The following is a 23,457-nucleotide window of genomic DNA, read 5'->3' as shown; positions in this document are numbered from 1 at the left end:
ACAGATTCTCCCTGAGGACATTCGGAGATGCGACCCTGCTGTCACTGCAATCTTGGACTTCTGCCTCCAGAACTGTGAGAGGATACATTTCTGTGTGAAGCCACTCAGTCTGGGTACTTTGTTACGGCAGCCATGTAAAACTAATTCACAGAGGAACAGCTGAACTCAGTGAGTTCTTCCTTTCTTTTTTTTTTTTTTTCTTGAGACCTAGGCCACATAGGTCATTAAAGAATCTTAAATTCTTAGAACGATAGAAAAATAACTTCTCTTAGTTATTCCTTTTTACTATGGCCCATGTGTGGTTTACATTAAATTTATAGTCAAACAAAACTGTCATGTTAATGTGTGCTTTTTAGCATATTGAACTACTTGAAAAATAAATATGTAAATATACTTAAAATTTTCAGACTTAGAGTATGTTTATTAATTCAAACAGTTATAAAAGTTTAAAAGTCAAAACTTGCTTGCTATAGTAATACCGTCGATCATACCTAAACATCTCAGGCACAGACACTGAATGAGTTCTCCTGGGAGCACAGACCGCCTTACAGCCAATTGTTTTCTCCAATTCCCCATTTTACAGATGATGTCATTGAGCAACAGAAGGGTTAAAAAACTGGCTCAATGTCACAGAGTTAGTTAATATTGGATCTTGGATTCAAAGTCCAATATTACTTGTACTGGAGCCCACACACCCAACTCCCAGCCATGCAGTCTACATATCGAAACACATCAGCTCTGCACAGAAGGGAATGCTGGAATACCTACTGCATCCACAAAAGGAAATGGACTACCTCACGCAGGAGAAAGCAACACCTGTCATTACCTTGAATAACAGGAGGAATTCATTTTACCATAAAATAGCTGAATTTTAGAACTACAGGAGTTTTGATGTGTATTTTAATTAGCAGGAAACTGTATGAATAGGTTTAAGAGCTTAAACAATGCTCTTCAGTGGCAAAAATAACCTCTTACAATTTGTTTTAAATTATAAAAATGCTCAACTAACTATGAAGTCACCCTGAGTCTCATACTGTTTAAAGTTTTGCATATTTTTAATTGGTTTTTGATTCATGGGATAATTTTTCTCAAAACTGGCTTATTTTAGTGAATGGGGCCTCACTGTTTTTTTATCAAAAACCCAATCAAGCGGCTGGCAGGGCTACCTCTGAGAGATCGCCATTTTTGACATGGATCCTGGCCATGCTGTCGAGCCACGTCTTCCTGAGCTCAGGCGTGCTGGCATAGGATTTGGCCAGGCTGTACTGGAGGTCCACCAGCATCTCTGGGTCATTCTCGTGTTCCTTCATCTGGGCGGTGGCCATTAGCACCGTGCGTATCCTTTTGGTCAAGTCCTTCACATCGGAGGAGAAGCTGGTGTGCTAAAACAAGGGTGGAAGAAGAAAGGACACGTGGCTTCCTCTCTTTTCTGCCTGTCCATATGCACCTCAGGTGCTGAGGCAGAGTCTCGGGATGAAACTAACATGGGCCAGCCTACCCACCTTGATGAGCCGGTCACTGTTGGCACAGTTGTTGATGATGGACAGGGACTGCTGGAATCTGGTTCCTCCAATGCCAACAACGTCTGCTATCAGCTGGCTGACGGATATGATGACCTTAGGGACACACAAACATGAGCAAATCAATTTACCTTCAAATGACTGCCCAGGCTGGGCTTCTGTGTTCAGTCAGGATGTGCCTGAGGACAGGGGAAAGTGGGGGTTGGGGGGTGCTTTAAGCAGGGGTCGCTCCAGTGTGGGAAACAATGTCTGAGGTACTTTCTTCCCCTTTAAGAGTAATTCCAGAAAGTGATTCTGCTAGCCTTAAAAAACATTGTTTGCAAAGCAAAATGCTGATCAGGAGAGCAAAGGGAGGAGAATGAGATAAGCCCATCCACTTATCTATTACCTTCTCCAACCAAGAGGGAGACATGATTTCTTTCTCAGTTTTCAGTTTGAACTTATATGTATTAAATATGCAATGGGTAGACTGTCCTTTGCAATACTTTATCAGAACATGGATATATTAACTATGCCATGAGCGGCTCTGTCTTTTTTTGGCTCTATGAATAGCACTGCCTTTACCCAATTGTTTGAGCTAAAGCATGGAGGCCATCTTTATTTATCCTTTTCCTTCACCACACACAGGTATAATCAGTCACCAAATGTTGTCAACTCAATCTCCTCTTCCTTCTGACCTCACCATCCCTGGTCTAGGAGAGCATCCTCTCTGACCTAGCTTTGACAATGGTCTCCCTAGCTGAGGTCTAGACTAGCCTTGACCCATCATCAACACTGGAGTCCAGATCTGTCCAAATATGCCACGATTTGAATATGCAACCACGGGTCCTCCTCAACTCCTTCTCACCCATATTCTAAACTCTGCAGTAAGGAACGCCTCTAGTTCCCCAGACGAGTGCTTCCCCACGGTTCACTGTGGCCTGGAACACGCTCACCGCTCTTCAACCATGAGCCCTATGCATCCTTCACATCCTCCAGGTGCCCCTCCTGATCCACTCAAGTTCCTCTACAACAGCAGTGGTCACACTTGTACTCTAAGAGTTCCAGGGCTTGTCTGTGACCTCCATGAGACTACACTCCATGAGGGCTGGGAGAGGGTTGTTTTGTTCATGGTTGTATCCATGAATGCTATGTGGACCATAAATATTGTTTCCAAAAAAAGGGTTAAATGCAGAGATGGAAGAGGGATACCTACCATGTGTTTGTAGAAAAAGAGAGTTTACAAAAATAGAGAAGTTTGGTCATTATCTTGGCTGGCTCTCAGAGCACAGAATTTAGGATGCTTTAACTCTGGTGAGACAGCAGATGTGTCAGTAGATAGAGGACAGAAAAGAACCACTTCGGTTGGGCTTTTTGTTTCTTACCTAAAATGTTTGCTATTAAGCATCCTCACATAGTTTCTAATACCTATGTGAGTATTAGATAAGAAGGAGCCCTCCCGTGGCATAGTTAATATATCCATGTTCTGATAAAGTATTGCAAAGGACAGTCTACCCACGGCATATTTCATACAAGTTCAAACTAAAATGCAATGGAATTTTAATCAGTCCGATATTGACTCAATATTTAAATGTCAATTTACCAACAGAAATGCATCTCGGGCCCAGATCTTATAGTAATGGAGTGTGAAATAAACCAAGCCAGCAAATGTGGCTTCCCAGTTTTCCAGATCTTGCAGCATCTTTATGACAAGGGAAATTGGTCAATGTGATACTCCAAGTTTTCCTGATACAGCAGGATTGCACAGAGTAAATCTGTATTGGAAAGCTAAACCACACGCACTTGCAAATGTGTCCGGACAAAGGACTTCTTTCCAGTGTAATCGAAGTTGTTCCTCATCAGGAAGTAGAGCAGCTGGGAGGCCTCGGTCCTGATGGAGCTCAGCTTGGAGTTGCAGCACTTGAGAATCTCGTAACACAGAGCCGCACACATGTCGGCTCTGCCTTCATAGAAGGTTGAGGGAAACTAGACAGGATGAGAGGAAGCAGATAAACCACAGACAGGTCAGTGCTTGGTAATGTGCCCTTCAATTCCGGGGGAAGGAGGAAAACTTCTAACCATCACCCATGAAGCAACTTACCTTATAAATTAAGGACCTTAAGGCAGTGAAGACATTTTTTAAAGCCGTTTCAGACTGATGTTTTTGAAGAAAACACAGGTAGACATCAAAAACTTTTTTCATGAGAGGATTATGTCCATGGTCAGTCAGGAGCTGGTTCTGAAAACAGACAGTGATGGCTTTGTTAGACATACTAGTCACCTCTAGTAGGTTTCATGCAATTTCAGCCTCGAGACTTACATTGTCTAAGTATTAAGACAACTTACACTTCTTAAACAAACTCTGCCTTGAATCCTCTAGGAAAGTACAGAATTCTTTTGTAGAACGAACTATCAATATATTTATGTTTTGGGGATAAGCCTCCCAGCAAACTGTAATACAGTTGAAAGGAACACTTGCTTAGTACTGACTGGGCTTCTACTTATTAATATGTACTCATTTTTACTGTCTACCAGCAGCTGATACAGAGGTGTCATTTGTGACATCTTAATTCCAACAGGGAAGTGCCATCACATGTATGTGTTAAATACAGATGGGAAAAAATACTCAAGTAAGGTATACGAAACAGGGCTTCCAAAAGGGAAAGGTGATCTCCCCCGGCCTCTAAGGCACTCTGCTAAGTTATGAAGAACCAGAGAGTTTGGGAAGTTGGAAAATGTGCAGGCTTTGGTCAGGTACCACTTATCATGGGTGTGAATTTGCCAGGTAAACTGAGTCTCCGCATCCTCATCTGTAAAACGATGACCCTAAAACTGACCTTGAACAGTGACTGTGAAGACATGAGATCAAGTGGAGAAACCATCTGATGCGTACTTTGGTCTAGCTCAGTAGGCAGTATCTAGCAGGGTTTTAACATTTGTGGATTTTACTTATCAAAGAAAACAAGAAGACTATAATCTGCTTCCAGTCACTCAAGATTTCCTCGTGTCAGTAGAAAATTCACACAAATTAAACATTTTGGAAGCTTGGTTGGCTACAACTCCCACCAACTGCAGAATATACACAGCAGCCAGAGGTGTGGCCCAGCAAGCAGCCAGGATGAGCTTCGTGTCTAAATGTGCACGACACTGAAGAGCACCGCTTTCCAACATGGACAAGCTGTCTGAACAAAGCTCTGTCGGGGAACGATACGTGTGTGCATTCTGCATAAGTAGGCAGATTTGACATTTATAAAAAAAAGAAAATGTCAAGAGGCCAGTATCTCAAACCAATCTTACAATTCGGCCAAATGAACAGGGGTAACTTACGTCCATATAATTTTGCTACATAGGAAATTATCCTTGCAGTCATAGTTTCAGAGCAACATCTACCTTGTCTTGTTGGAGGGAAATTTTTCCTCAAGGAGTAAGTTTTTGGTTTTTTTTTAGGTCCAGTGAATTGTGGATATATCACAGCTGGCAGAACACCTGGAATTCACAGTGATCTTTCTATCATGAAATACTAAGGTACCATATTGAACTCCATCATGTGAAAGGCGAGCAATTTAATGAGCAGAAAGTAGAACTATTTAAATGAATATGATCTAATTCTCAACCATGAGCAGCTGTTCACCAAAAAAAAAAGTGATTTCCAGTGTTTGGGGAACTGCTTACAAGTTTTATCTATGAACGCCATTTTCTCAGGAGCCATAGTTTGAAAGCCTTGCTTTTCTCCAATGTATTTACATTCCTAATTATGACTGGATTAAGTTTTGGGTGAATCTGCAGGTGATCTGGAGGTGACCTTTCATTTTCTTAGCACTCTTTGCTATCCAGGAGATATAGTTGCTACAAAAATTCCCAAGCTTCCCAGTTCTGCTGTCTGAACTGGCCCATTTTTCTAATGTTTCTCTATTTTTCCCATGTTTCTCTATTTGAGTTCAATTTCTCCTCCTTTCCCTCTCTATGGTCATGGCCTTTACTTCTCATTTTCAGGATTTAGTCCTCTTCAGCTCTCATCTCAAAACTTGTTTGCAAGAATGGAGTTAAAGCTCATTTACATTATGTATCCCATAACCTGCTGTAAACCTCAAATATATACAATAAAATTTATTTTAAAAAAGACTTAAATAACTTCCATTTAAATGGATAAAGGACTTTTTGTCCCAGACAAAAGGGACAGTTCCCTAGCTACTTGCCTTTATTTTCCAGTCACTTTTCTTCCCTCTTTTTCTGTGTCTCCCTGCTGCTTTCTCATCAAATAGAAGGTAACATACACTAAATACAAACACATCTTTGAACATTCAGAAAGGCCCACAGGGGGCAAAAAGAGCAAAACAAAAATCACCCTTAACTGTTCCACTCAGAAATATCCACAGATAACAAGGCTGGGTATCTTATTTCTATCTTTTTATCCCTATAGACTCTTGCTGAGGATGGGAAATTTTCACTTAGGAAATTAAATGACACATTAGAATAATATAAAGGCATGGCTTATTTCTAGCAATAAAGTGTGCTTCTCCAGGAATTCTCTGTCCTGGATTCAGGTTTGACCATTGTAACATGGTCTCTTATGGAGCTTAATCCAGGAGACGGGCCTTTCAGCAAATGAATGCTCAGTATCAGTAATTTCTAAAAGATCCAGGAACACAGAGGAAAACAAACCTCGGGTGTCAAAATGAGGTGACTGGAACAAAGTTAATTTAAGACAGCAAACTCTTCCCAGTCAGATAGCACTTATCATTATGTACACAATTATTTTAAAATAACATTAAAAAAATCAGTTTGGAGAAGAGCCTTTTCTGTTACAGATGCTTGCCAATCACTAAGACGACCTAAGCCCCATGTGTCTGCAGACCAGGCTCATGGCTGAGCAAAGCAGATCACAAGCTGCCTTGCAAGCCTCCAGCTGCCCGTGTGCTCCTCCCTGTCTTGGTTCCTGTTACCCCTGATTATGTGTTAGTTCTCGTTGTGCAGTTCAGATCAAGAAGAGGTACTAAATGGAACTGCTAAAAATACATTTCCAGATTAAATCTGTGAACACATTAAAAAGATCATCAACTACTTGAAGGCTAGCATTGGTTTGGGATTGTGTTAATAACAGACATTAGAAAAACCCTATTTTTCTGCATATGACAATCTGTTTACAAAACAAACCCTTTTATGTACTAAGTGAGATAACATGTGTGAATGTGTCCAGATTTGTATATATCTGATATCTGCTAAGTGTTTGGTAATTTTTTTCTTCTGTCTGCATAAGAGATCATCCAAATACCTTGATCTTTACTCAACTCCATCTTTCTCTCTCTCTCACACACACACAAGCACACTCACACACATCTGACTTAGTGGAGAACAAGACCTTTGGACAGGCCAGTTGTGTAGTGATCTTGGGCAAATTTCCTAATTTCTCCCAGCCACAATTTCCTCATCCATAAAATGTCGGATAATTCGATCTATCAGACAGAGCTGTTACGAAGATTAATGCCTGAGGCACAGAAGGCACTCAGTACATAGCAGGAAGCTAATGTAATAATAATAACCAGAATTCTGGGCTTAAATCTTTCAAACATTTTATCTTACTAGGAAATTGAGTTCTGGATTGTCTTTGGCAATCTATTAGATGTAGCCAATTAAGAGAGTCAGTAACCACAGAGTTATACCTGCTAAAGATGACTTTCTTGAATTATGCCAGCTCACTCACTGTTCTATCTCTTCTGATATGGTCCAACTGATACCTCAACTGAGTAAATATTTGCAAAGAAAGATCCCAGTGACTGCGGTGCCAATGAGATTCTCGTATCTGTGAGTCTAAGCCAGGGGAGACTGTCTTACCACACGGCCCAACATCCAGTAATGCCACAGAGCGCACCATACACTCGCCTACCTTCCAGTGGGGGTGCTGAGCTTTAAACAGGAAACATTTTTTGTATGCAGGCATATAAACCTGGACACAGATCACCTTAGCTCTAGAAGCTCAATCTTCCTCGGGTGTCCCAGGGATCAGGCCCTTTGCCATAGGACCAGTGAGGAGCAAACACAGGTAAAAGTGCTTACTGTTAACCTGGAGTTCACATCTGAGCCCCTACTACCTTCCCATTCCCAGACTGGAGGCCAGATATTTAGAAATCTAGGAATAGTGACAAATACTCTTCTTATCACTCTTTTTTTTTTTTTTTTTTTTGAGATGGAGTCTTGCTCTGTCGCAAGGCTGGAGTGCAGTGGCGTGATCTTGGCTCACTGCAACCTCTGCCTCCTGGGTTCAAGCGATTCCCCTGACTTAGCCTCCTGTAGCTGGGACTACAAGCACACACCACCACGCCTGGCTACTTTTTTTTGCATTTTAGTAGAGACAGGGTTTCACCATGTTGGCCAGAATGGTCTTGATCTCCTGACCTCGTGATCCGCCTGCCTTGGCTTCCCAAAGTGCTAGGATTACAAGTGTGAGCCACTTCACCAGGCCCCTCTTCTTTACTATTAAGTGAGAAACTTGAAGGGGGCTGAATTAGAACTGCAGGCTGTTGGGTAAGGAAACCGTCACTGTTCTCATAGGTGCACTCAGACTGCGCTTGTGCCCTGTGTGCCTGGAGCTCATCCCATGCTGCTCTGCAGCTCCAGAATTTCCTGCTTATTTACCTGGTGGGGCACAGGCAGAGAGGGGAAGAAGGTGTTGCCACTGCTGTTCTGAACTTAATGATTCATGTTTGAGACTGATACAGGTATGCATAGCCAGACATTTACTTTTAAAACCTTCCTTGCCTATTTACTAAGAATTTTTAACTAAAAATACCCACAAGAAAAGAGAGGTTCCAAAGCCTCTTTCATGTTTCTAGTAGAGCCACTGTGATGTTCAGGTGTCATGCCCAGAGTTTCTGATTCAGTGGGTCTGGGTAGTGACCCAAGGATTTCCATTTCTAACACGCTCCCAGGGCTGCAGCGGCTGCTGGCCTGGACACCACACTCTGAGAGCCCCCGGAGTAGAGGCTCCAGGTAACGCGGCACTCCTACCCCTGAGCTCACTTCATTCAAGCTCATTTCCCCGTCTCTCAACTGGGCTCCTAGGCATGAGCTTCATGGGGACAAGAGTGGGATGGCGGCTGAAGAGAGTAAAGATATATAATAATAAAGTGACATAATGTCAGGAGAACTATCATTATTCTTCCTAATAAAGGAATATGCTTTATGAGTAGTGAAGACAAGTAAAGCAGAGAATGACTTTGGTTCTATTTCCCAAATACCCTTGCAAATAAGCAAACTGTTCCAATATTTATGGCATATAAACACTCATTCAATCTCTCCTTTCTACGCTAGAAATGGAAGAATCGTTTAGCAAGAATGAGAAGTATTTGGTTCCTAAAAACAGGAGTGGCTGAAAAGTCCATCTCCACCTACTTGAATATTACTTGCTAAAACTTAAAAACAATAAAGAAAAAAAAAGTTTCATTTTCCATCTCCGAAATGTTTTTTTCATTTAACGTAGTAACTGATAAAAAACTGAAAAGATGAATGTGTTTGTATTTATTGCTCCTTTCTACATAAAAATCTAATTTAAATGCTATAACATTTGGATATATTTAAAGATATTCAAGGCAGAAATGCCTGATTAGGTGCCTATATTCATAATCCTCAAGGTTCGAGCCAAAAGTTAACTGCCTCCAGAGATCATGTTTCCATCATGCCCAAGCATGTAGCACATACTGACCAGTTAAATTTTATTTCAGGGCATTCAAGTCATTCACTGTGGAATGACTTCATTAAAGGAATTTAAAGATTAGTGGTTTCCTTACAGGGACAAAAACAACTGCGGAAGTACAAATGCAACACAGTCAGTTTACACTGGTTGAGCTTACCAAGCAGAATGAATGTGGAAGGTAAAACTCGACCACGAACAGCTGATTGATACAAACCTTAAATGCCAATGTAAATAGAGAGAGCGTGTCCAGAGCTGTCAGGCAAACCTCAGTAGCAATGTTGGCTTCAAGTAATGACTGGTGCAGAACATCTGCGTCCGAGTGGCCGTAGCCTGCATGAATTACAACACAAGATTACTGCCCAGTGGTTCAGAAGGCAAGGCTGGCAGGATGGGGTAGGCACAGTCAACTTTTGATTATTTACCAGAAGGCCCACTTTGGAAGCTTGTCTCCGTGTTTGCCTTTTTTTTTGGGAGGGGGGTGTGGAGGTGGGGAGAGGGAAGGAAGGGAGAAAGTAGTAATAAAGTTTCAATTCAATTATAACTTTTTTCCCACTCTGAAAGGGCAATAACTGCAGCAAACATTTATTATGCACTTGCTGTGTACCAGCCATGATTCTAGGAACTTTACACATATTCTCTCATTTAATCCCTCAACAGCCCTATGCAGTATGAACATTGTTGAACCCTTGATAGAGATAAGGAAATAAAGGCATAGAAAGGCTAAACTTGTCTAAAGTCATACAGGTAGTAAACAGTGGAGACAGGACTTGGACCAAGACAGGTGTCGATCGATTCTGCTATCTAGCAGGAGTGCTGGCGGAGGCTAAGATTTCCAAAGTTTCCCATGTAGACAGAGGCAGCAGCACAACACAGGTTAAGAAAACGAGCCTGAGATCAGGCTGCTGGTCACTGAGCCCCACTCTGCCACTCATCAGCTGTGTGGCCTTGGCAAGTTATTTGGAGTCTTTATAACCTCAGTTGCCTCATCTGTAGAATGGGGATAATACAGTATCTACCTCAAAGGGTTGTGGTGAGGATTAAATTTGCTAATATTTGTGAAGTTCTTGGAACAGTGCCTGGCACACAGTAAGTGCTATGGAGGTGTTAAGTCAATAACATCAGGATCTATTATCAGCAAGGCTCGTGAATGATAATCAAGAGTTGACTGTGCTGTGCATAGTATTCTACTCGCTTTAAGAAAAAGCATAAAAGCCAACATGTCTGAAAGAAATGTTTAGAAAAAGAAAAGGACTTGAAGAATCTGTCATTTAAATTTAGCTTAGTCACACATAATTTAAATACAAACAGAAATCTTCCATATGTGGGAAAATCAATTTAGTACTGATATAAATGCAATTTGACATACAAGTTGAGATATTAAATTATGAAATGGTATGCATTAGCAGAAATACATACAGGGATGCAAAGATGTTACAGTATTGATCTAGATTACAAAGAAGGATGGCAATATAATAAAACACCATGTAATGTCTTTCTCCAAGGAGCAAAAGTAAAGCAACGCTTATTACTTAAGTAATTTTCCTAATACTCCAGAGAGGAGGACATTTTGTACACAGATCAAGAAAATGAAGTACAGAAAACCTAGGGAATGTTCTTGAGACCAGTAATGGGAAAAAAAAAAAAAAAACCCAGAATCTACACTCCAAATTCCTCATCCAGGTCACTGTATCATAGTACATATTATTGGGAGAAAATCAAGTAACTAGCATGACATCATTCTGACTTAAATGTCAGAATTATAGAGGGGTTTTTAAAAGGCTACAAAAGAGCTTTAAAAGCTACAGAAGTGCTTTTTAAAATATGATAGAAATGCTGTTCTGTGCTTTTATCCAATGCTGCTTTACTTTGACAAAGGTGGTGCTGAGACCCTGTTTGCGGATCACATCACTTCCACTCTGCAGCACGGCCAACATCTCCCCAGATTTAGTGAGGGTCTGTAATACGTCTGGCACCACGCTAGTTCTATTTCATTTTTTGCTTTTGGGGCACGAAATCTCCTAGAGAAAAGAAAGGTGGGTATGTTGGGGTACTAATATCACTTGAACTGCTATGATGGTAAGCCAAGGCATGACTTTATTCAGCGAGGTTTGTTTGGTAAGATACAGAGACAATGAAAGAGGAAAACAGGTTGATGATTACTGTTAAAGTGATCACATACTGTCGTAAGAGAGCACACACAAAAAATACAGCACCTGTTATCAGACCAACCAAAATGATCACACAGGTCCAAGGGATCCTTTCCTGAGGGCTACCATTTGCCCTGAATGAGTTTTCGTCTGGGTTCAATTTTAACAAGGAACTGGCTTTATTTTAATTTCTTTCTCTGCAAAGAACTGTCCTTTTTGCGGTCTAGATCACCAACAGGTGAAATGCATCTAGGTGATCATTGCCAATTGAGATGGCCTGAAGAACTCCCATAGAATTTAACTACTCCTGGCTGAAAGCCTGAAACAATTAAAAATTAGAATTTGGCCATGTGCTGTTTTAAAACATATCATCAATAGACTATGCTAATTAAGTTATTATGTAATTATGTATGCACATATGGAAACATGGTACTGGGAAGTGTTATTACACCATCTACTCTCCTTTGGAGTCAGATTCATGCAGAAATTGGTATGCTTGCCTGAGTCATACAGGAATCTAAAAGAAATGGCCCTTTTAGCCACATTTTGTTATGCTTTGCTTTTCCTTCAACTGTTTCATCTAAAAAATCAGCAGGATTCCTGAGCTAGTGCTATTTTTTTAAATCCCTAAAAATAATTGGCAGCATAGAGAGGCTGAACCGGTCACAGAGACTGAGACTGTCTCAAGGCCTGGAACAGAGCTGCGCAGGAGGAAGACTTGAATCAACAATCACCATGGTATAGACCAACACAGGAAAATGAAGCTGAGCTAGTAAATTCAAGAAGAGGCAGAGAAATTTCTTCAGGTAAGGGTTGGCAACGTTTTGAAAGCTGATTAAGCAGCTTTTGACCTGGGCAAGTAAGGAGTACGGTGTGAAGCACACTGATTTCCACTAGGAGGCCGTGGTGCTTGGGGCACTGCGCTGATTCCCTGCAGCCTGGCTCTTCAGGGACAGAGCTGCAGGATTTCTGCATGGACATGCTATCTCTGACACACATGCCCCGGGCTGCTTTACAGTCCTTCGGATTCGCTGCTCAAATTTATACAATTTTCATTCTATTGTCATTCTGACGAGACTTATTCTAAAGTCCCCAAATCTTTCAAATACTCAGGGGCCACTGATGAAACGTGTCTACGCTGAATTAACCTAACCCTGTTTTACGAACTCACATTACCTGCGTGGCTCACATGAAGAATGCTGACACATCGGTGAACTCCCTCCCTCCCCACCACCATGACGTCAGAGGCAATGTGGTGGGCAGGACAGAAGTATGAGGCCACACGCCTTTCCTGAATACCAGAGGACGTTTGGGATAGAAGAGCAGGTCAGAGACATACTCCTACAGGGGGCACTTCCATTTGATAGCCGCCTTCACTCTTTATGCAACCAAAATTCTTGTTTGTATTTTGACTTTTTCCCCCTCTAGCCCATAACGTGAATCCAGAAACATAGTAAGTTTTATGAGAAAATATAAATACCAAATAACAAGGAATTTTCTTGCTGAAAGAACTCTCAAATGTAGAAGACCTAGTTTCCTAGATATATATTAACTTATGGTGTATGGTTTTATCGAGTTCACACATTTTTGCAAAATATCAAACTGATCAACATCTACACAATCTATTATTCATTTCCATCCAATTTTTACTGCTAAAAAGGTTTTCCTCACAGACTGGCAAAGAGTGGAGAATAAATAGTAATACCCCAAGGCAAAATTTATGCCATTTGATGTCTGCCCTTTGATCCACAAAGAAAACAAATAAGCTCAGAATGCCTTGTGGAGACATAGGCTCTAATCTAAGAGTTTATACTTCAGGAGGTGGGTGTCATACCATCAGCTTCCTCTTCCCTGTGGCTTTCTTTTTTTTTTTTTTTTTTTTTTTTTGAGACGGAGTCTTGCTCTGCCACCCAGGCTGGAGTGCAGTGGCCGGCTCTCAGCTCACTGCAAGCTCCGCCTCCGGGTTCACACCATTCTCCTGTCTCAGCCTCCCGAGTAGCTGGGACTACAGGCGCCCGCCTCGTCGCCCGGCTAGTTTTTTGTATTTTTTAGTAGAGACGGGGTTTCACCGTATTAGCCAGGATGGTCTCGATCTCCTGACCTCGTGATCCGCCCGTCTCGGCCTCCCAAAGTGCTGGGATTACAGGCTTGAGCCACCGCGCCCGGCCCCCTGTGGCTTTCTTAAACCTAATGTTGAGTTTTATCCGAAAATGGGACCTCATAGGAAGTAAAGGCCCCAAGTGAAAATATTTGGTTTAAACACACCACACATCCTAAAGTCCTCTGCAAGGATATTACAAATGACTGACTTTAAACGTACACTGTATCAGACCTGCTCAACTCTGAGACTCCATCAACTGCAAGAAACACCAATCAATGACAGACTACCATATCCAATGTAATGTGTAAGATCTACCCAACTTCAGAAATACTAGAAAATGTGCAAAAATGTGCCTCAGAATCAAGGAAACATACCTCAGAATCAAGGAAATAAGTGTTTTGTTTAAAACAATTTTTTTTTTTTTTTTTTTTTTTTGAGATGAAGTCTCGCTTTGTCACCTAGGCTGGAGTGCAGTGGTGTGATCTTGGCTCACTGCAACCTCCACCTCCTGGGTTCAGGCGATTCTCCTGCCTCAGCCTCCTGAGTAGCTGGGATTAGAGGCGTGTACCACCACCACACCCAGATGTTTCTGTATTATTATTATTGTTATTATTATTATTTTAGTACAGTCGGGATTTCACCATGTTATCCAGGCTGGTTTCAAACTCCTGACTTCAAGTGATCTACCTGTCTCGGCCTCCCAAAGTGCTGAGATTACAGGCATGAGCCACTGTGCCTGGCCACAAACATTTATTTACTATTTTGAGTATATGTTTAAAGCATCTAAGCACATTTTACCCAATTTTAAAAATATATTATCCATGCTTTAAAACTTTTGGAAAATATTTTAACTCAGAGATGTCTACATTCTCTGTATTTTTCATATTAATTCAATATGATGTACAGTAAAGGAATTTAATGATCGCCTACATTCATTTCCTTGCTTGTGCTTCACAGACAAAAAGGACATTTCAGAGTTAAATGGGGCCCGACAAGCCATGCCATCCAAGTCCTCATGGTATGCTTAAGTGACCTGGACAATACCCCAGCTGGGCCTCCTCCAGCTGCAGGTGTCCACATGAACTTCACAGGCAGCTCAGCACATGCCACTCAAGGCCAGTTCAGTTAAAAAATACTTTCTGATTCTGATCTGAAATATTATCTGCAACCTGACCCAGTAATCTTTAATTGCCTTTTAGATCAAATTATAAGAAATCCAGATTTTCTTTACATGCTGCTACCTCTTGGCTGGTGTTCCCTGCATTACACCAGTGGGAAATATGAATTATGCAAATGAACTTGATGTATTCTTAGAACACGTGACATCAAAGTAAACATAGTGTTATTTTACATATATTTTGCAAATGTACCACTTATTTGCAAACACATTTCACTAAGTTTTCACCTCATAATGTGGTTTATAGACCTCATAATGTGGTTTATAGACATGCACATATATACACATATACACGTTCACATACCTACAGTATACCCTCCCTTCTCTGTGATTTTGTGCTATCACTCTCAATTTTTCATTTGACAAAAATCTCTTTCACTGATACACAATGAGCACAAATCACACTAAATATGTCAATGCCTAAGTGTTCTAAAGTTTATTTTCCATACACCTGAGTGATGGTCCAAACAACAAACCTGTCTTTTAAGGGTGTTTTTCAAATAGCTAAGACTACTTGGCCATCATGGGATTTGGGCATGGGGATTTGCTATCCTATTTCCTATCAAAATTAAAGAGTAAAGACAGGCTCTTGCTGGAGTTCCATGTGAAGTGCCTGTGGTGCCTTCTTCCATGGCCTGTTACCAGTGGTGATGGGGACAGACCTACAAAGGATTCCGTTTCCCATGGCCTCTGCTGCTCCCTGCTGGTCAAGCTGAGTTCTGACACAGCCTTTCCTACTCTACAGAAAGAGAGGAAATGAACAATGCAGATGTACAGGGACTCTTCCTATTTTTATTCTCTTCCAAAATAAATTCATTTTGGATTCCTGGGGATCCCTGGCAACTTTCTCACATATTGGATCTATGTCATATTGGTTGGCCCAACAGAAGGTATTGTATTTGTTGTTAAATGGGATTTTTTTAAAAAAGACATATATGGTCATAAATTTCCCAAAAATACCCAGGTAGAGATGTAAACAAACATGTACATATATATAACACACACACACATACATGTTCATGTACATACAGTATGCACTCCCTTCTCTGTGTTTTTTTGTCTGAGTTGACTATTTGGAGCTCAAAGAGCTAGCGGAGGGAAAAGCTGAAGCAACTCAAACACATAATGAGAACTGGAGATATAAAAGAAGGCTGAGTTCTAGGAGATGCAACAACTTTGAAGATAACAGAAACAATTCTGGATGAACAGAAATTGTAGGAACACAGGCGTGGACTAGAAGAATCAGCTACACGCTATTTACTGGCAAAGCAGGAGAAATGTGACTGAGGACAGTGTGCCACTGAAAACTGATGAAAGAGGAGGGAGACAGGAGGACAGGGCTGTTGGTAGCAGGAAGACAGAATGGAAAAAAACCATGTTAACAAGATGGCTTTTGGCAGCAGCAGCAGCACCAGGCCAGCTGTCTCTCTCCTCCAATTCAAGTCACCACCACAAAACCCATTTGCAGTGGGAAGAGCTGCTACATATTGGCATGGATTAAGGTTATTTATTCACATGTGGACGATTCATTTAATTTTTGTTTTCTGTGTTTCCTAAATGACTATTTTTGGAGGTGGAGCACTGGTGTACTTACGATTTTTTTAAAAGTGCTTCAAAGTTTAAGCATTTATTTCAACCAATAGTGAGTTAGCCTCTGTGTTATAGAAATTATCTGAGCAAAGGAGGTCCAACAGATCCTGTTTATCAGTGGGGATTGAATTTCTGCTGCTAAATGGCAAAGAAAAACTAAAAATAACAACATTCTTGGTTTTGTTTCAACTCCTTTTCTGTAGAGCTAGTCAAAGCCCCAACAGAAAAGATGTTGAAAAATCAAGTACTGTAGCCTTAAAGGTATCACTCAATTTGCATTCTACAGCTAAGTGTAGAACTCAGAACTAGCATTTTACGGCTACCAACTCAGCGTGTGGCAGACTGACATTATCTAAATTAAGCCTGGGATTTTATCAATAGAGACTATCTTCATAACATTTTTGATTTTTTTTTTTTTTTTTTAAGACAGGATCTTGTTCTGTCACCTAGGCTGGAGTGCAGTGGCACAGTCTTGGCTCACTACAGCCTCAGCCCCCCAGGTTCAAGCGATTCTCATGTCTCAGCCTCCCCAGTAGCTGGGATTACGTGTGTGTGTCAATAAGCCTGACTCGTTTTTGCATTTTTAGTAGAGACGGGGTTTCACCATGTTGGCCAGGCTGGTCTTGAACTCCTGGTCTCAAGTGATCCACCCGCCTTGGCCTCCCAGTGTTGGGATTACAGGTGTGAGCCACCATGCCCGGCCAATCTTTGTAACACTTAACTGTACCTGGACAATCTTCATAATGCCCACATTGCGGGGGCAGAGGTGTGGGAAGCTGCTTTGTTTTGATTCCTCAGGTGTCTTACTTTGAACTATTATTAATACAATGCATTGGGAACACTGCCTTTACTCTTGGCCTGTATTTTAAAAAGAGGTGTGAAAAATCACAGTGAATAGAATTTATTATTAGACATGATGGAAGGATATTAATAACTATGTATTAAAGACAGCACTTGGAATAACAAATAATTGTTGAAGTAAAACAATAACTAGCTGTGTCATGCTTGGAGAAGAGATGGAACAATTTAGAGAACACAATGCTAGCAGAAATGGGATTTATTATAAATGATCTCATTAATTTTTCAAGTGCTGTATGGTTGATATCTTTCAGGTGTTCCGCTCTGAGAAACCCTTAAGAAGATAAAACACTTAAATTACTAGAAACAGCACACGATGCCTTGTCCCCTCTGCTGACTGATAAAAGTAAATTAAAAATATGCTCCCTTGTTTTGGCAGAATCTCTATTGTGAAGTTAGAAAGCCCCAAAGTTAGGAAGGCAAGATGAACAAAAAGGTCTCGGCTTGCAAGTGAAGCGGCCTCGTAAGCAGACTTCAACCTGATTAAATCTTACCATTGTCTACAGAAATTCCAAGCACACTTGATATCTTTCTCACACTGAAAACACAGAAAAAGTCACTTTGTTATTGGACGCTTTTCCACACCCTCACAAATTGATTCATGGGCTTTATGTTTTCACAGCAGTGCAAGGATTAACATCCATTCAGAGCTGGAATGTCAGAATGTGGACGCTTGATCAATTACATGCACGGGATCAGGAGGGGTGAAAGAAATCCATCCCGAATGTTCTCAGAGTCGCAGGGGAAAGCCAACGTTAAGTTGGCTCTAGGTGATGAATCCAAACTTTATGTTTAGAATACTGGAGAACGGCTGGCTATGGACCCAGCCAAGTTTTGTTTTGGGGATGGGGAAAGGGTCAGGCACTTTTAGGTTTCGTGCTGTAGTTGAGCGTGTTCCACATTGTGTCACTCCCAAATGCTGAGGACGCTCCTCCAAGGAAGGGAACTGTGCCATGAGCTCTTCATCCTACTTGCTTTGAGCTGGAAGAAAAATCGAGTTGGTGATGTGACAGGTGTGGCCTGGGGCTCTCCCCTCTGAGATGGCACATGAGATGGCTGGCTGTTACGATGGCATGTCATGGGACTTACTGTGGTTAAAAGTGAGAGAGTTATCCAGGCTGCCCAGCTGCTGCAATCTGGCATGCATCATTCCTGTTCTGTTACGGGAAACAGGCAATGTCTGAGACTTTCGATCATGAACTATGGGTCCCAACCCCTCCTGGTTCCTGCAACATGAGTGAAATGGGATAGAAGCAAAAGTTAGATGTGTTACACTGCAGCGAGACAGGGAGCGTTAGTGAAGCCAGGACATGGCACGAGGGAGATGGCCATGCACTGACCGAGCGCGGTGGAGCAGCCAGAGACACAGGCAGGCGGCAGCTCCCACACACTTCACGGCAAAGCACCTGATGACCCAGGAGCAAAAATCAGGCCAAAGCAGGGACCTTCTTATTTTTAGAAAGTACTTTAGAGATGCTACTCTGAAAAAAGTGAGCATCACTCCAATGCAGTACTAATGGTTAGTGTTCTGACAACTGTCAAAATGTCACTCATCTTTTTGGATTATATATGTTCTGAAAGAGCAAAAGACATGTATTTTTTTTAATTAAAAAATGCATTGGAAGACACAGAGAACAAACATGCAATGGAAGGGATGATATGAGTTTTAACACCTTTATTCTTACCCAAGCAGGAAGGAGAAGAGCCACACACTTTGTTAAACTTGTCAGCAGTCAAGTAGAGAAAACAGAAGAGTGATTTGGGTTAGCAATCAAACAGCTAACTTCCTGCTGTGTACCATCACCAGAGCAGATGAAAATGAGACCAGGGCTGCAGTGACACCTGTCCCCTGTCCCAGAGCCAACCGTCCCCCTCACTGTGTTATTGTGTGTAGGAGAACAGGGACATGCATGGACTATCATCGACTGCATGCTGCTGGGTGACTTCAAAGTGACAATAAGAAGGCACAGTGTTCATCAAACTGGACCACCGTGGATGGCAAACATGTACAAGGTTCACAGTCTAGTTCAGGATCTGTTTCACATGCAGCAGAGACCCATGGCAATTTTCGTATAGAGCAGAGCATATCTTTCCACAGTGCATGGAGCAAAGTCACACCATCTCCACTCCCGTTTTCCTTGGCCCATCTATTTTTAAGGCAGTCCACACTTTTATATGCAAATATATACAGGGTGCTTATGAAGTAGGAAGAATTTCTTTAAAGAAGTTAAATTTATATCCACTGAAAAAAAGTAAGTTAACCATTTCACAAAACCCGATTCTAAAACATTTTGTTGGGACAGAAATCTACAGCTTCTCACATTCACCGTTTTAAGCTGTGAGGCATTTTATTCTACTTGGCACAATATTCTCCAAATGCCATCTTGCGATGTAGGTGTCACTGCAAAAAGTGTAGCTAGCCCAGCACAGTGCCTTTCTGTGACAGAATTTACTGTTTGCCCATCTTCATGGGACAAAGTCAGGGAGAATCCAAGTCAAGGTAGAAGATGTTGCTGGTATAAGGACACCTTGTATATACTTGCATTTAGTGCTCCAAAACTCAAATATAAAATTACTGTTGTGATAAAAAATAAAGCATTTAAGATTAGAGAACTTTAAGTGCTACCACATTTCAATGAAAAACAGAAAATATTAACAGGAGGAAAATGCAAAAATTCTAAATTTGCTTCTTTCAAAAAGAAAACATACATGTTTACTTCTTAACATAAAATGTAATTCTGAAAATTTCTCAAATATCCCCAGAAAAGAACAATGTTAACAGAAAAAGAAAATCTTCACAAAGAGCAAGTCTATTAAAAATCTCTGGCCTATTTCATCGCTATAAGACAAAATTGTCAATATACAGAGAAACAAACGTCAATGACAACTACATTTTTAAGTTTTTCTTAAAACATATTTACTTATAATAAAGCTGTTAAAAACAACAGTAAAAAAATATAATATTTAGACCAAGACCCCACTAATACACTAACACAGAATGGCTTACAACACAGAAAACAAACAAACACAGACTTTCCTAACGGCAATGGGGCAGGAGGAAGAACTTGGTAAGGACAAGAGGTGCTGTGAAGAAACGCCCCCAAAGAAGGCGTGTCCACACAGCTACAAGGAGTTTCTAGGAGGCTGGTTCTGGACAGGAAAGTGGGAGTGACGTGACTCACCAGGGAGTTCTGGCCAAGAACATGGAGCGCTTATCAACTAGTCAAGAGTAGGAAGACAAAAGGCTCCATTTTAGAGGTTTGTGGAAGTCCACACAAATTTGAGATGGACTGAAAACATTCTTTCATTAAGAAAGAAGAAGAGTGGTTAGGTGAGATTTTAGTATCTTTGTAGCTGGGAGCAGGAACAGTCAAAATGACCTTGGAAAGCCAAACAGAGGAAAAGAAATCACTAAGGAAGGAACACAGGAAGAAGAACTGGGGAGAAGAGGAGGGGAAGGAGACAGAACAGAGAAGGAAGGGGAGTTTGGACGACAGGATGGAAGGGTAGCCACAGCCCACTAAAGGAACACTTTGCAAGAGGTAACACGTGAGAGGAAATGAGACTTCGCCTATAAGAATGCCGACGAAAGACACTGCCGGGCTCTGCGGTGGCAATCCAAGGGCCTGCCATCGGTCCCCATGGCCGCTTCCATGAATCCCAACCGCCAGCCGCCACTGATGACCATTCCCACACAATCAGAGCCAGGCAACACAGAAAACAACACGTTTCGGATGAAAACGCCCCACAGTACCTGGCTATGTATCGCTTCCCCATGTACTGGAACTGGTGCAGGCAGACTCTGCAGGCAAGATGAAAAATTACTGGGGCAACGTCAAGATAAAATTATTTTCAGGACGTTATTTATCCATTAACAACAACAAATTCAATATGCATTATGTCTAGCACCAGCATATATCACATCCTCATTCATTCAGAATAGTTTTTGGGAGTCCTCTGGAAAGTTCCTTCAAACCCAGTGAAATGTATTAACCTGTGAGGGAGGCCCCATCTTGTGTAGCTATCAGTGCCGTGGTGGCTGGCGAAAGCAACACAGTGCAGAAGCCCATGACCGACAGGATCGTCCATCGACTCAGGGCAGCATGCCCAGGAAATCATGTTGAAGACCACGGACCCTGTTCCAAGTTACGTATTCATCCTCATTTACATCTATATAAGCAACTCTCTCTTTGGCTCGAATATATGGATTATACACACCAAGTGTGTAGTTTTTAAAAATATATATCTAACAACGTTGTTTTGTGTTGTTTTTTTAAATCATGTATTTAATGAGGTAGTTAAAACAATGTCCAGTGAGCTCCTCTGGTGTGGAACCTCATTTCACCACGTAACTCCTGCCTTTAACTCAGCAGAGGTCAGGAGACTATGAGCCAAGTGTCCACTGAGGGCCAGGCCCGCAGTCTCTCATCTGTAGTTCCAAAATGCATGAAACTCTGAAAACCGGCTTTCCTCCTGAGTTCGTGCAAATCCATTTGGCACCAAAATGTGACCCAAAATAGTAGACATAAAGCTACTTACAGTTATGATATATCCAATTATCATGAACAATAATAGTACTGCAGAAATTTTTTATTTTTACTATAGAGAGATGCTGCTGAGATGTTATGGGATATAGTCTACATGTAAATTTTTCAGAAACCCAAAAAGTTCTGAATTTGGAAAATTATCTGGCCCCAGCAGTTTTGGATAAGGGATTGTAGATTCACGTTGCTGAAAGTAAAGAGCTTAAAAGAAATCAGAAACTTATATTGACGAGCCAAAATGAGTTAAAGATGCTACATAAGATTTCACTTTTACTTCTTATATTTTAAAATTATAGCAACTTTTCTGACTCAGTTTCTGCATGAGCTTAAGTTAGGCTCAACTTAGAAAAGCAGTATCTACCCAATTCAGCTAATAAATTTCGTGTTATTTTATTAAGATGACTTATACACATAAGCAGTTACCTCTCATGTAAAACAAGCACGTATCTGTAATACTTTAAGGGTGACCACTGATCACTGGGTCACAAGCCCTGAAAATATGTTTTAGGGCCAAGTCCATGAGAAAGGGCTTAAGAAGTAAGTGAGGATGTGACATACACGACTCCCCTGGTTCAACTACATAGTATTCGTCAAGCCTCTTAATGATCCAGGAAAAAATCAAGAGGCAATGATCAAAGAGAAAGCTACTTACTCAGATATTGTAAAAAAATCCATAAGTTCAGATGTTGAAGCCTTGTTCCAATATGTAAACAAAGCATCTAGAAAATAAACATTTACTTAGAATCACAATATATATCATATACATTATGGAGAATCACCTGTCGTGAAAATGGGAAGGAACCTTGGAGTGTAGGCCCCTAAACCCTTTCCCTGCCCTCTTTTATAGCTGACCACTCTACACTGGATATCACACACCTGAGGCCTATTCACCTTCAACATGCTGTATTTGAACATTTGAACTGTAATTCCATCATAAGTCATCTCGTGCTACATTCTAGCATAATGCTCACTTAACTTATATGTAACATGCTCTTAAATAGACTAGAAAATTCTAAGAATACAAGTGTACATACAACCTAAAGCTGGGCTCTCTTGTCTCCTACTACAGGATCTCTCCCCAACAGGGAATTGAAAATCTTTGCATATTACACACATAAGTTTGCTCTTTGAGTTTTAACTGAACAATATAGCTTGGATCTATCTCAAGTTTTTCCAAGTTGCATAATATTCCTCTATGTGGATAGACCATACTTGACTTAACTAGTCTCCTACTGATAGACAGTTACTGTTTCTGCCCCCTAACTTTTTGCTATTACAATTATGTTTCAATGAATATCCTTTTATGTGGGTCTTTGCATGCATGTCTAACTATACCTACAGGATAAGTTCTCTGAAGCAAAATAGCGGTACCGAATGGTATGTGCATTTAAACCTCTGTGTGAACCCTTAACAGTTTAGTATTACTGTCGTTTGAGTTCTATCATCTAATAGCTAACCTTTTTTGCATTCTTACATTTCACACTGAGGTTGAGAAATAGGTAAGGAATTTTCTCTTAGGGAAAAAGCCAGAGTCTTTGTGGCCTGAGATGAGCAGAGAGGGTGGCTGTAGGGATGCTGATGGCCCATGAAGATGCATGGCCACAGGCTTTCACTCTACACTTGTCAAGAACAATGACAGGCAGGAATGACATGGGATACAGACTGAGAATCTGTTGTGTGCCAGACACTGTACTAGGTCCTCTCACAATTTCACATAGATTGTGCCATCTAATCCTCACCATAATCTGGGGCAGAAGAAAGTTCTCATTTAGATGAGCTAACAGAGGCTCAGAGAAGTACAGTAATTCTGCCATTTACCAGTCTGAAGAATCACGGCTGAGTGGGAATTTA

The 23,457-nt window shown here is 41.1% G+C and overlaps 1 protein-coding gene across 17 annotated transcripts in view; it reads right to left on the bottom strand.

The window, feature by feature from the left end:
• DOCK9 (dedicator of cytokinesis 9) overlaps positions 1 to 23,457 on the bottom strand; it is a 302,147-nt gene that overhangs the window by 37,285 nt on the left and 241,405 nt on the right. For 9 of the 17 annotated variants that reach the window (XM_033177368.1, XM_033177366.1, XM_033177370.1 and 6 more), the window contains exons 36-43: positions 22,259 to 22,325; positions 20,817 to 20,864; positions 18,152 to 18,288; positions 9,404 to 9,519; positions 3,601 to 3,738; positions 3,303 to 3,485; positions 1,503 to 1,616; positions 1,167 to 1,382 (exon numbers count right to left, since the gene is read on the bottom strand). In XM_033177368.1, the coding sequence (XP_033033259.1) occupies positions 1,167 to 1,382; positions 1,503 to 1,616; positions 3,303 to 3,485; positions 3,601 to 3,738; positions 9,404 to 9,519; positions 18,152 to 18,288; positions 20,817 to 20,864; positions 22,259 to 22,325 (1,019 nt within the window). Of the gene's footprint in view, positions 1 to 1,166; positions 1,383 to 1,502; positions 1,617 to 3,302; positions 3,486 to 3,600; positions 3,739 to 9,403; positions 9,520 to 17,556; positions 17,601 to 18,151; positions 18,289 to 20,816; positions 20,865 to 22,258; positions 22,326 to 23,457 lie in introns of all 17 variants that reach the window. The other 8 variants (XM_033177374.1, XM_033177379.1, XM_033177381.1 and 5 more) reach the window with 2 other exon arrangements.

This window comes from Trachypithecus francoisi, unplaced genomic scaffold, assembly GCF_009764315.1.
Source record: "Trachypithecus francoisi isolate TF-2019V2 unplaced genomic scaffold, Tfra_2.0 Lachesis_group18, whole genome shotgun sequence".
Taxonomy (NCBI): domain Eukaryota; kingdom Metazoa; phylum Chordata; class Mammalia; order Primates; family Cercopithecidae; genus Trachypithecus; species Trachypithecus francoisi.
Note: the sequence above shows the minus strand (reverse complement) of the source record. Positions and strands in the feature narration are given on the sequence as shown.